The sequence below is a fragment of the Emydura macquarii genome, unplaced genomic scaffold (genome assembly GCF_026122565.2).
Source record: "Emydura macquarii macquarii isolate MOO-44397 ecotype Brisbane River unplaced genomic scaffold, CSIRO-AGI_Emac_v2 contig_2372, whole genome shotgun sequence".
In the NCBI taxonomy this organism is placed as follows: domain Eukaryota; kingdom Metazoa; phylum Chordata; order Testudines; family Chelidae; genus Emydura; species Emydura macquarii.
The window spans coordinates 3,120,547-3,134,008 of record NW_027132509.1 but is presented as its reverse complement, the minus strand read 5'-3'; the positions used below and the strand labels follow the sequence as shown (position 1 = coordinate 3,134,008).

Genomic DNA, 13,462 nt, shown 5'->3' with positions numbered 1-13,462 from the left:
TTCTGTTTTATAAAGCTTGCTAAAGAAATAAAAATCTAATTTGTTAAGTGGCTTTTCAGATAATACAGTTAAAGACAAAAACCAAGAGTCTCATGGAGAGAGTTTGAAGAAAAGAAAAAAAAAAATTGGAGGCCAAATGAACTATTACCTATTCTTGGAAATGTATCATGAACATTTCATTGCACAACAAAACTTCATTTCTGAGTTTTACTTCAGAAATAAAACAACCTATAAAATGTGATGCTAATAAGGATGTGGGTAGCTCTAAAAGAAAGATTTACTCAGGGCTTGGTTTGGTTTTAAATCAGAGGAGAGCGTAAAGATGACAAAATGTGTTTGTGCAGAAACTTGTTTACTGAAAAATTCCCAACAAAATAAAACTGCATTTTTCTTTTAGCAACCAGAATCAGACACACAAGAGGAGATCTGGTAAGTCCCGACTACCAATAATAACAAAGTAGTTTTTATCCAAGAACCTCAATGTTTTACAACCATGTAATGGTAATATTATTGCCATTTTATATCTGGGGAAACACACGTACAGTGTGTGTGGTTAAGTGACATGTGCCTACGGTCATTCAGCAAATCCGTGGTGGAAGCAGAATGCTTTAAGACCCTGTTCTAACTATCAGAGCAGCATTTCTCCCCTGATGAAGTCAATCCACAGGTGGATCACAGGAGGCGTTTGCTGGATGGTAATATGCTGACTGACAACAAAATAAACAGAAGCCAGGAAAAAAGGAAAGTTGTTTACTGCTCCCTCTCTCCTGCTGTTCTTTGTTCCACACCACCACTGAGTCCTAGAGCAACTCCTTAATCTTTCCACATATCCTCCATACCTATTAGTATGACAATGAGCTCTGGAGCAAGCAGCACTTCCAGAGGCTATTGGGCTGGCTTCTACAACCTCCAGAGCAAAGCAGTTTGCTAAGGGAAGATGGGATGGTATAAAGGATCCCACCAGCCATCACCAGTAATTGCCACTACACCCAGCCCCACTAGTACTAGCATCAGGATCCTGCTATCCAACATAATCAAGCACCATTCTTCCCCACAGACCCTCCACAATTCTGAGTTCTGGGTGGAAAAATGTAGAGAACCACTGTATTAATCTATGCTCCGTTTTTGTTTTTTTAACAGGAGCAAAATAAAGAACATTCTAAATCGAAGGCAAGCAGGATTATTTGTGTGTGGCTTGGTGGGTATCTTCTATAGCTTCCCATTAAAGTGTTACAACACGCCAATGTATACAGATATGACAACTTAAAAAGCAAATGCCCCCCCCAACATATCTTGTCGACTGTAACCAAAAATAAAAAATTCCTTCCTCTCCTGGCATGTTCAAGCATGTCAACGCCTCTCCCAGCAATCTCTTCACTGACTCCTTCCACATCATATTCAAACCCTCCAGTCTCAACTTCAAGATTCTGCACAGTTTAACCCAAGTTACATATCAGCTCTAGTTTCCTCTTACATCCCTCTCATTTGCTGCAAGTTGCCTGCTCCTTAATGCTCCCTTTGTTTCCTTCTCCAATCCATCTTATTGCCTTTTCTGTACCAGCTCTTATGCATTAAATAGCCTTCCTGTTCCTGCATGCCAAGGAAGACAGATATAGATTCTCAAAGGAACCTAGAGCATAATGGTTTAAAATAACAAAGAAACCTTTATTCCTTATGCATACACAATCCAATTTTAACTTGTCCTATTAGTATGCTTGATCTGCAATGGCTATATAAAATGCACTGTAAATAAGAATACAGTCAAATGCATGATTAACAGCACTGCAATGCTGTCCAAGTGGTATTATAAATGTGGACTGCAAGCTGCATTAAATCCCCAACTCAAAAACAAGCTGGTTTATTTAGTGCTTTGCATGAACATTTATCAATAATAAAAATACTTCTTAACTCACAGCACTTTTCATCAGAAGATCTCAAAACATATTATAGACTTTAAACAAACTCCATAGCAGCCCTGCTGGGAGAGAAGAATTATAGGTGGGTAAACAGGCACACACAGAAGGTGATGGACCCAAGGTCAGATAGTAAGTCAGTGGCAGAATTGTGAATAGGATTCATGAGTCCTAGCATCCAGTCACCACTATAACTAGTGGATAATACCATCTCTTACAATACACCTTACTATACAAATAGCATATATCTTCCTTACCTTGGATTGGTTTTGTGTGCTCCTGTATTTCACAGCGAACTGTTCCTGTTGCCACATCCCAAACAATTATCTTTCCAGTGGCATCAGCAGAAGCTAAGCGCAAAGAATATGGAGAACCAATATTGTGATGGTAGTTTTCTTTAGCCCATTTAACCTGAAGGTATATGAATGAAACCAGTTAAAATAGATAGTTATGTATAACGAAGACAAGTATTTAATAGCTTTTAGTTTGACATTATTAAATAGGATACAAACAATATGAAACACACACATCAGAAGATTATGTAACAGTTAATGATATACATGTGAAATGACTGCAATTTAATAGATACTTAAATAGTTAAACTTGCACAGCAGCTGCCAGTTTAAGTTTATCCTATATATATATATATATATATATATATATATATATATATATATATATATAACCACCGTGCTCAGGCACATGTACAAAATTAAAAATCACACAGATAAACCAATAATTTTACCTGCATCCACAGTTTATAATAATTCAATATGAAAAATATTGAAAACTTTAAGGTTCCACAGTTAAGAAAAGTCAGGAAATGCCACAATTAAGATGACATGGGCATCTATCGTCTTATAAGTACACATTACAAGACATACCAGCAGATGCAGTCTTTACTGCTATGAAACATTGTATATGACATAATACACAACATTTTCCTAAAACCTTAAATGTGAGAGACAGGGAATAGCATTATTTCATTCTTACACAAACTAGCATACGGGTCAATATATCTTTTGTACTTTTTATATGATAAAGGGTATACATTTTTTAAAATGGTCAGCACCCAAGTATAACTCTCCTTCCAAACCCCTCTTTTTCTCAAATCCTGCTGGTTTGTAAAACAACGGCAATCTGTGTGCTGAAATTAATCATTTGTAACCACTGGACTCCACTACAGTGGAACACCCATACACCTTCAGAGACTTAAAGGACACTGCTCTTTCCCTGCAAGACTTAGCAGCTGCCCTCTTAGATAAAACCTTCCTTAGTTGTACACTTTAGGCTCCACATTCTGGCTCCTAGCAAAGGTTCTTGTGGTGGCACAAGAAAGCCTTAAAGCCAGCTTAATTGACTTCCTGGGGATTCCCCCAATGAGAGTGTCACTAGATAGCCTAACTCTATGTCTCCTCCCTCTTCAGAGTCCCCAGCTTAGGGGATCACCATGATCATGATGGTCCATGGGGGCCATAAGTGGCAGGGGATAAAACAGAGCTGCCATGAAGCAGCTACCTGAACTGGATCAACCCCCCTTATATCAGGACAACGCAGACACCTTCATGTATTCCCTACTCCTCTGAACAATATGGCCAGTTTCCAGTATATTGTTCAGAAAGCCTAGGTTAAAAAAAGGAGGTACTACGCATGTTCAGTATGCAATTTTCAAGGGATTCAAAGTCTGCCAAATCAAAATCAAATTTCTCCAGAACAACCAAAAGGCATTTTTTTTAGAAGGTCCATGCCAGGCCAAATTTCAGTTTTGTAATTTTATCTGGCCAGCTGTTCAAAAAGGTCACGATATGGTGAGTGTATCTATGTGTGCACTATATAACATCCCACGACAGTGAGTTCTACAGCTGACTGTGTGCTGTGTGAAGGAGTACTTCCTTTTGTTTGTTTTAACCCTGCTGCCTATTTATTTCATTGGGTGACCTCCGGTTCTTCTGTTATGTGAAGGGATAAATAACAGTTCCCTATTCACTTTCATCATATCGTTCATGATTTTACAGACCTCTATCATAACTCCACCCCCAGTCATGTCTTTTCTCAACTAAACTGTCCCAGTCTTTGTAATCTTTCATAAGGAAGCCACTCCATATACCTAATCATTTTTATTGCCCTTCTGTGTACTTTTTCCAATTCCAATATATTTGTTTGAGATGGGGTGAGCAAATCTACACAAAGTATTCAAAATTTGGGCATACAATGCATTTATAAAGTGGCATGTTGTTTTCTGTTTCATTAACTATTCACTTCCTAACGGTTCCTAACATTCTGTTCGGTTTTTTGACGGCTGCTGCAGAATGAGAGAACTATTCATGGTGACCCCAAAATCTTTTTCTTAAGAAGTAACAGCTAATTTAGACCATACCATTTTGTATGTATACTGAGGATTATGTTTTCCAACGTGCATTATTTGCACTTATCAACACTGAAATTCATCTGCCATTTTGGTGCCCAGTCAGCCAGTTCAGTGAGATCCCTGTGTAATTCTTCTCAGTAAACTTTGGACTTCACTATCTTGAGTAATTTAGTATCATCTGCAAACTTTGCCACATCACTGTTTACCCTATTTCCAGATCATTTATGAATATGTTGAACAGCACCAGTCCCACTAAAAATCCTTGTGGCCAGAACACCACTATTCACCTCTCTCCACTAAGAAAATTGACCATTTGTTTCCTATCTTTTACCCAGTTTACTGATCCATGAGAGAACCTTCCCTCTTATCCCATGACTGCTTACTTTGCCAAAGAGCATTTAGTGATGGATCTTGTCAAAGGCTTTCTGAAAGTCCAAGTACACTGAATCCACTTTATCATGCTTGTCCACATTTGTTGACCCCTCAAGGAATTCTAATAGATTGGTGAGGCATGAATTCCCTTTACAAAAGCTGTGTTGACTCTTCCCCAGCATCCTGCATTCTTCTATGTGTCTTATGATTCTGTTCTTTATTACAGTTTCAACCAATTTGTCTGGTACTGAAGTTAGGCTTACCAGCCTGTAATTGCCAAGATCGCCTCCGGACCCTTTTTTTTTTTTTTTTTTTTTTTTTTTTAAGTTTTAAAATCAATCGGCATTACATTAGCTAACCTCCAGTCATCTAGTACAGAGTCTGATTTAAGCAATAAGTTACATACCACAATTAGTAGTTGTGCAATTTCATATCTGAGTTCTTTCAGAACTCTTGGGTGAATAGCATCTGGTTCTGGTGACTTATTACTGTTTAATTTATCAATTTGTTTCAAAACCTCCTCTACTGACACCTCCATCTACGACAGTTTCCCAGATTTGTCACCTAAAAAGAATGGCTCAGGTTTGGAATCTCCCTCACATCCTCTGCAGTAAAGACTGAAGCAAAGAATTCATTTAGGTCATGTCTACACTAACACTTATGTCAGTAAAACTTTTGTCGCTCAGGGATGTGAAAACAACACCCCTCTGAGTAACATAAGGGCTTGTGTGCACAGTGGAACCTTTTTGGTTATCTTAATATTTTTTAAAATTTGGGGATATATATTTAAATTGAGTCTGTATTTTGGTGTTTTTAAAATGTTTCTATGCTACTTGCAGGCACTTTTGGCATTGTATCTTTTAATTTCTGTTTAACTAACTTCCTCATCTTTATGTTGTTCCCCTTTCTGAAATTAAATGCTGAAGGGCAAGCTTGACTCTGACCATTAATAGAATATGCCAATGCATACACAAATGTAGACGTCAAATTTGTAATTATTATATAAAAAAGGCCACATGAACTTCAGAACTACCACTAGCAACCTAGATCATCCACGCACGTATGTTTCTCTAAACAGTACAGACAAACATCTAGCAGTCACTATTTGCAATCTGACATTACACACCACTAAAAATGACTACCTACAGATACACTTTATATGTTATGAAAGCCACACAAAACCTGTATTACTCATCAGGACCAATTAGTATATATAACCAGCAAACATGGCTGGGCTTTAAGAGTACCCATTAATAGTTCAAGATGAAGGTAGAGATGTATGCAAAAGATAGAAGGTTTTTAAGTTTAAAAAGAGGATTTGTTGAACAGACTGCAGATAGTGTGTTAAAATATTTAACTGCACTTATTTCTTGGCTTTTAATGTGTGAAATGATGAGCTATACGGTCTAGCAACAGTGTAAAGATTTTGAGGTGAAGATTTCTTGTAAATGGAGCCTGTCCATGTCATTTTCTTTGTAATAATAGACAGACTGTTTCTCTTATGTCACTGGCAACTGTAATAGTTCTTTAAAAAAAGTAACGTGAAGCAGACTTCTTAAATATTAAGCTCAGGAACTGAAGAAAATTATTTATGAATACATCTAGAGGAGTTTTATTTTTTATATGATGTCCACTGAGATTTAAAGTAGAAAAAAAATTCACTCCTCTCTTTTTCCTCATAAATTAGTCATTTTCCTGGAGTTAATAAATGAGATGGTGGTTTTGAAAAATCATCTAAAATTATATACAGACTGCAGGGACTTTAACATTTAGTTTCCCGTTGAAATAGCACAGCGTCACAAAATTAGCTAGAAAATATAGCTATCCTGAAGCTGTTACAATGCTATCATTACAAGGCAGCAGAGTTGAATCTGTTATAACTTATTAGATAACCTATGTGGCAAGTTTTAAATTAAGCTATTAATATTGCTGCTGACCTGTTCCACTGTACATGTTTAATCTGCTGTTTTGACACTATTTTAGGTACTGATATTTACCAAACCTCACGGCCAGATCTGAGGACAGCTCAGCACAGGTCGAAGGCAGAGGAGGCTAAGATGAGAATCTGCTGATGCAGAATGGAAATCATTCATTGTAATAACACAGTATATAATTTTCAAACATGTTATAAAGATTGATTTGGTATGTTATCTTTTACAGTATCATGCCTTAAGAGAGTAAAGGCATTAAAAAGTGTTTTAATATATTTTGTAATATATAGGTCCCCAATGTGGATTGGCCACTTAGGTATATTTTTTGTTACCTTTCTCTTCAGTCTCCATTTTCACTTTGTGACCAACCGCAGGGCCATCTCTAACTAGTAGAAGTAATATCTAAATATGTTCAATTTAGAACAGTTATGATGTTGACTAGCTATTTGTATGGCTATTTGTCAACTTCTTGCATGTGTCTATATCACTTATTGCTTCATCCACTATCTACCAGGATAATATAATTTATTGTTCAAATTTTGGCCACATATCATTTCTTTGACAATCTCCACACATGTAATAAAACTGAAAGGCTTTAATCAAAGTGTTAGTGGCATAAAAATGTGTTGTCTTATATGGAGATACAACATACCACACAATTTACATATCTGTTCCAGATGTTGACATTTGAAAATTACTCTTATCAACAAAAATCTAGATATACTGATCAAGAAGTAAGTCAGAGACTCAGACTGGCAATATCAGAAAATGATGGATCTAAGTAGTTCTGTCAGCTAATCTTTCCATAGCTGAAAAGGAGTTACGCTGAATAAGGGAAATAACCATGTGTTTAATTTTCAAATACTAGAAGTGGGGTTTATGATGTTATCAAAATATGTGCATCTGTGTGTGTGTAGAGGTCAGTATTTGAGGACTGTTTATCTAGGGAAAATCGAATGTGAGAACAAACAGGCACAATTTAAAAAAAAATGAAAGTGTTTCCTCTGCAAATATTTTACTTTGAAAATTACACAGAAAATTCAATTGGTCTCTGGTATGTTATTGCTCCAAATCTGGAGACTAAAGTCAATTATTATGATGTGAATAGATGGATTCTTGTCCTTATTTAGTTGCAAATCTTAACTATTCAGTAGCTACCAATGCCTTCGTAACAACATAAACTGATTTCATTTTACAAGACGAAAAACACCAAAAAACAAATAAACAAAACATTGTATTTGAAGAATCATATCAATACTGTAACATCGTAGATTTTTTATTTTATTATTTTATTTTTTTTTGGTGGGGTGATAGCACACTTATGCAGTTATCTACTTTTAAGCACACAATGTTTCAGTCACCTGTAATATCTTGACAGATTTTAACTCTGAAGACAGCTGCTCTCGAGATTTGGTAATGCTATTTTAATTTATTTAGGTTCATATGTATACAAGTGTAGTGGATCCACTATAAATGAGCCTCTTGAACATTGTAAGATGGTATTCTGCACCTCACTCATAAATATGCCAGACAGGAGCAAAACAGACCACTTTAGTTTATACAAAAACAATGGCCCAATCCCCCATACAAGGATTGCAGAAGAGGTGTAGCCACCATTCAAGTCCATAGACTGTATAAGCCAAGGAGGAGCTGTACTGCAGGCCACAAAGCTGTCCTCTGCTTGGTTGGTAGGGCAGAGGCTAGGGAATAGAACTCCACTGTCCCTCAAGAAATGCCCCCACACAAATCCTTATTAATGTTTTTCAGGGGAGGAACATGAATTTCATTTCCACAATTCATATCTAAAAGATATGTTCTAGGAATTATTTTGGGGACATTCTATGGTCTGTGTTATACTGGAGGTCAGACTAGATGATTACAATGATCCCTTCTGGCCTTGGAATCTATGAATTTGCTATGTATCTATTGCTGTAGCATCTGGATAAAACAGATTAAATGTTACCAGACATGAAATCTAGCTGTCCACCAAACAGCCCTCTGCCATGTAATGCACCAATCATTCATTAATAATCCACCCCTCAGTCTAACAAAAGATCAAAGCGCTGTGCCTGTACCATGCTCTGAAGGTTAGCAAGGTCAAACCCTGACAAACTATTTGATGGAGAGTCTGAGCTGAGGAATCTCCACAGAAAACATGCTTCACCGCTTCCCCAAGAGTAGACAATCTGTAGATAGGCAGATTATCACTAAAAAGAGCTCAGATTTTTTCATGTTTTTAGGGTTGTCATACCTACTGATAATCATGATGAACTGATAACTTAAGAAGGTTAGCACAGTTTCATTTTCTCAGAAAAATAGGAATCCAACAAGAAAATACTAAGGAATTAAACATACACACAAGCAGTATTTCCTAGGAGATAACCGTTGCAAAATGAAATTGAGGGAACTTAACCCAGCCAGTTAGCGCGTTTACTAAGGAATGCTGCTACACAGCCAATTGGTCACGAAAAGCTCCAGAGCACAATAAGAACACCAGTGACAGACAAAGATGAACACTAAGCCAGACTGGCTTATGGACCTAGCTAGAAACTATTCAGGTGGTGCTTGATCTGCAAGGAGGCTGCATCTCTTTGGGATTTGCCATGATGATGAACTCAGCTACCTGTCAGGAAAAGTCTTTTGTGTGACTCATTATTACTATTACACTGAGCCTCAAAAATATTTTTAAGATGCAAAATTAATATGAAAAATGCAAAAATAATTTTATGGATTTGTAAAGTTAGTAGAACTGAATGCTGCCATTCATACATCTTGTTTACAATGTAGATCTTTTTCTAGTAAGGAAAGATCAGTAGAGTCAAAAGCAAAGCAGGACTTCAATATTTATTAGGTTTGTAATAGTTTTTTTTAAGGACTGTTTCTGTTTTGACTATATCTGTATATTAACACACATACAGATGTTTCTATATACACGTGAAAATATAATGATACCATAGATGCCTGTTCGATTTCAACACACAATTGAATCTTAGTAATTAAAAAAGGGCATTTTATTCCTTAAAGATTAGTGTCTTCTACCAGACTTGATGTGAAAGTCAAATTAGATAAAATGCTGGTTATTTACACTGAAATATAGAAAAACAACATATACAAAAATCACATAAAACAATCTAAAACAGATAAACTCACCTTGACAACATTAGCTTTGTGTCTTTCCAAAACTTGTACAGTCTGGGCAGTGTTGGAATCAATCACCAGCACCAAGGACTGACACCCATATGCAATCAAACCTTGCCAGCCCCTGGAAAAATAGCAATATTACTGTCAAACAGGGAAAGGGATAAATGTGCAGACTATCAGGAGGTTTATTTACTTGGATTCCATGAGCATTTTTAGCTGTTAAGTCAAACTGGCAGTGATCTAAACTTCATAAGAGTTTCTGTAGTTAGACTATCAACAAAACTGATATTGTGCATAATGAGCTATAAAATAAAGCCAAACTGCAACTACAGTTGATTTGTGACTGCCTCTATATCATGTTTTTAAAAAATTAATTGTATCATTAAAACAATGCATTTATTATCAAGAGGTGAGCAAAGTTAACTATCATCTGCCTCTCCCCGGCACTCTGCCTCTCTGTTTCGTTTTTTTTTTTTTTAATTAAAATCATTCGGGGGCAAGAACTATGCCTTCTTGTTTGTACAACATCAAGCATGCTGTGTACATGCTACTGGAAACAAATAAAAAATAATAAAAACTATCGAACAAAATAAAATCTGAAAGCATTATAAAATTCAATTCCAGCACTCTACAGGGAGTCATTGTTCAATGCAAGGTAAATGTAGTAAGAGACTGTTTAAATGCTAAAAAAGCAGGCTAAAACCTTGTGCAGTTTAAACCAACCACTTTCATCAATAAAAGGCAGGCTCTTTTTATAAGATACAAGATAATTCACATTGCTCGGAGGGTTTTTTTGTTTTGTTTTGGGGGAGAGGGGGGTTGTAGGCAGAGAAGAAATGGGGGGCAAGGGCATATTGTGAGTGAGTTTAATAGTAGTCAAAAGTTTCAGCCTATTTGACCTCAGAGAAGAGACTGACGTTGCCACAGAGGAGGACCTCAACAATATGGGGTTCAGCTAAATGGCTGCGGACAAACAGGAATAGGAGTGGAGTCAAGGGGTCAAAGCAAGGAATCCAAAAGGAACCAAGCACAGAATGCGGATAATGTCCACTGCTCTGAGAAAATATCAAGGGAGTCAGTGGAGGTAGTGGCTTGACTTGACAGACCTGGATGCAGAAGTCCTCACAGAGAGTTGGTTCAGTGATTTAAGCCTGGGACTGAAAATCAGGAAGTCTGTTCACCTCTGTCTCAATTTCACCGGCTGCAAAATGGGTATAATGTTAACCTCACTGACAGAGCAGTTGTTTGGATTAGTGAGAGGGCGTACAGCGCTCTGAACATAAAAAGCAATAATATAGCTACCACATCATAGGTAGACAGGTGTATCATATATACAACAGATAACAGAAGGTTTCTACCATACTCATTCTGTATTTGCCGCTCAGCTTTGTTAACTTCATTGGCAAATCCACAATAAGCTCTTTAGGTCTAGGATTGTCATTTTTTGTGTTCTACAGGGGCTAGTGCAATGAAACCCTGACCAGGTTAGCCTCTAGAACCTAGTGCAATATAAAATATTTAACAGACAACAACAAATGCAGTCATCGATACACAGAAACTTCATAGAACTGAATTTGTACAGCACACATTTATGGTAAACTTTCACTTGCAAGAAGCAAAACTGACCAGAGCCTCCAAACTCAGTGTTGACAACTTTAACAATTACATAGCAAGCCCCATGACATCTGATCTGTGATTTAATGTTTCAACTCCTGCAGACAAGCGATTACATGAGAATCTCAACCTTATTTTCCTAGTCCTTCCCGTTGTGGAAAGAAACTGAAAACATGACTCTAGTGCACCCTATACCATGCAAAGACTCAAAAACGTAAACAGAAACCAGCAGGCAAATAAAAAAGAACACCTGATTTATTAATTTTTTTTTTAAACCTCATGTTCTGAGGGGCCTGACTCCTGATTCTTGAGCGTCTGAGGCTGCCAATGCTGTACTCTTAGAAAAGTGAGTCACAACCTTCCCAGTCCCAGAGAAAGTGGGTCAGGCACAGCCCCTCGTTGACAGCTGTCTCTGAAAGGCGGAAGGAGGACTGATGACACAGTTCGCTCCCCCACCCCAAAGCCTTGGTCCTCTAACTCTCCAGCGTCCAGCCTCTCCCCCCTGCACCACCAAGGCAGGGCTTCCTCCTCCGCTTAGGGGCAGGGGCTCCAAAAACCTCTCCTAGAGATTCATCAACCAACTCCAAACCACGAGCCGCCGCCACCCCCACCGCCAGCCCCCCCCCACCCCGGGCCAGGACACTTCACCCCCGCCCCAAGCCAAGGCTGCCCTGCCCGGCGCCGCACTCACCAGTCCACCGCCCCCTTGTTCGGCGCGCTCAGGGCTCCGGTGAGGGTCCGGGCCGACAGCCTGATGTTCACCGTATAGGGCAACATGGTGCGCGGGGGGTGGGCGATCCCGACCGCAGCCCCTGGCTCTGCGGCTGCTGGCCGGCCAGGCCCTCCGCGGTAGCGGGGAAGGCTCCGACAGTCCGGCCACGGAGCAGGAAGCGCCGTACAGCAGCGAGTGCGCTGGCGATCCCCTTCCCCAGCCGTCCGGCCTGCCCCAGCGCCCGAGGCACGTTGGTTCCGCCGCGGCAGAGGCCTGGGTCGAGTCGCTGAAGAAGCTCGAGCCCCCTTCCTCCTTTGTGCCAGCATCTTAAACCACGGGGGGAACCGCTGCTGCCTCCCCAGCCCCCCGCCACAGCGCTGCCCCGGAGCCAGCACCTGCCCCGCGGGGCTCCCCCATTCAGCCGCCTGAACGGCGCACCACACACCCCAGCCTCCCCGCTCCAGCCGCTGAATCTTGCCAGAGTTTGCGACCTGTTGGCAGCAATCACCCGGCTTCCACCCAATGGACTCCTTCTCCTGGCTGGACAGCGCCACAAAACGCGGATCCCGCGCCAGGATCCATCCGATTATGGACAAACTGGGGGCCCCACACCTCACAGTCTGCAATCCAAACGAGAGACAAGGCTGGCCACTCCTAGCCGAGCTGAATCTGTCTTGATCCATCCTGGCCCAGTAGCTCTTGAAAAAGACGTGTCTGTGACTTGGAACTTGCCATTTTTTAACCCAAATACCCTGCACCAACCTCTGTTGCCAGCCGGTTCAGTAGCAATGTAAAAATAGTAATCCCGCAGCTGAATCCAGCATTTTTTTTATCCTCATCCCCAAAATTTGACCAGCTACATGGCAACTGTTCCAATTACACTACAATAATCCAGACCCCAATATATCCCTCCTCACAAGAAACATAAAAGCACGTATCCTGCCCCTACTGTTATTACACCCAAGCCCCCCTGTTGTACTGGCAACATTTAACTTGGCCATTAAAATCCAAGTTCTGACACATCCTAGAGCAAAGCAACTCAAAAGCGCACATTGTGTTTTTGTAGTGGTACTGCACCAGTTTGCAGAAGGATACAGGGAAGCATCAGAGTCCAGATCTTTTCAGTGATGGAGGAGGAGCTACATTTGTTTCTGATTTATGTTTTGATTTGAGTGATTGCTGCTAAAAATTGGCAGAACCCAGCAGGCTCCTTTTGCTTAGTCAGGTTTTTGGGGATTTTTTTTTTTTTTTTTTTTTTTTTTTTTTTTTTTTGCTTTTGTGCTGGGATGCATAGGGATCCAGATTATTTTGGTAGTGTAGGAGCCAGTGCTCTTGTTTTCTATTCATGCCATGGAATTTGTGAGCCAGAGGCAACAATCCAATAGATCCAGATGTGGGGTTTTGTGGTGAA

The 13,462-nt window shown here is 39.5% G+C and overlaps 1 protein-coding gene across 3 annotated transcripts in view; it reads right to left on the bottom strand.

Annotated features, from left to right (window-relative positions):
* The window catches only part of WDR11 (WD repeat domain 11), a 70,109-nt gene extending 57,969 nt beyond the window's left edge, over positions 1-12,140 (bottom strand). For all 3 annotated transcript variants that reach the window (XR_010922189.1, XM_067561335.1, XM_067561337.1), the window contains exons 1-3: positions 12,031-12,140; positions 9,735-9,846; positions 2,171-2,324 (exon numbers count right to left, since the gene is read on the bottom strand). Coding sequence is in view for 2 of the 3 variants with exons in the window: in XM_067561335.1 (XP_067417436.1) it covers positions 2,171-2,324; positions 9,735-9,846; positions 12,031-12,116 (352 nt within the window). In the remaining variant the exon portion in view is untranslated. The remainder of the gene's footprint in view (positions 1-2,170; positions 2,325-9,734; positions 9,847-12,030) is intronic.
* Positions 12,141-13,462: the final 1,322 nt, after the last annotated feature.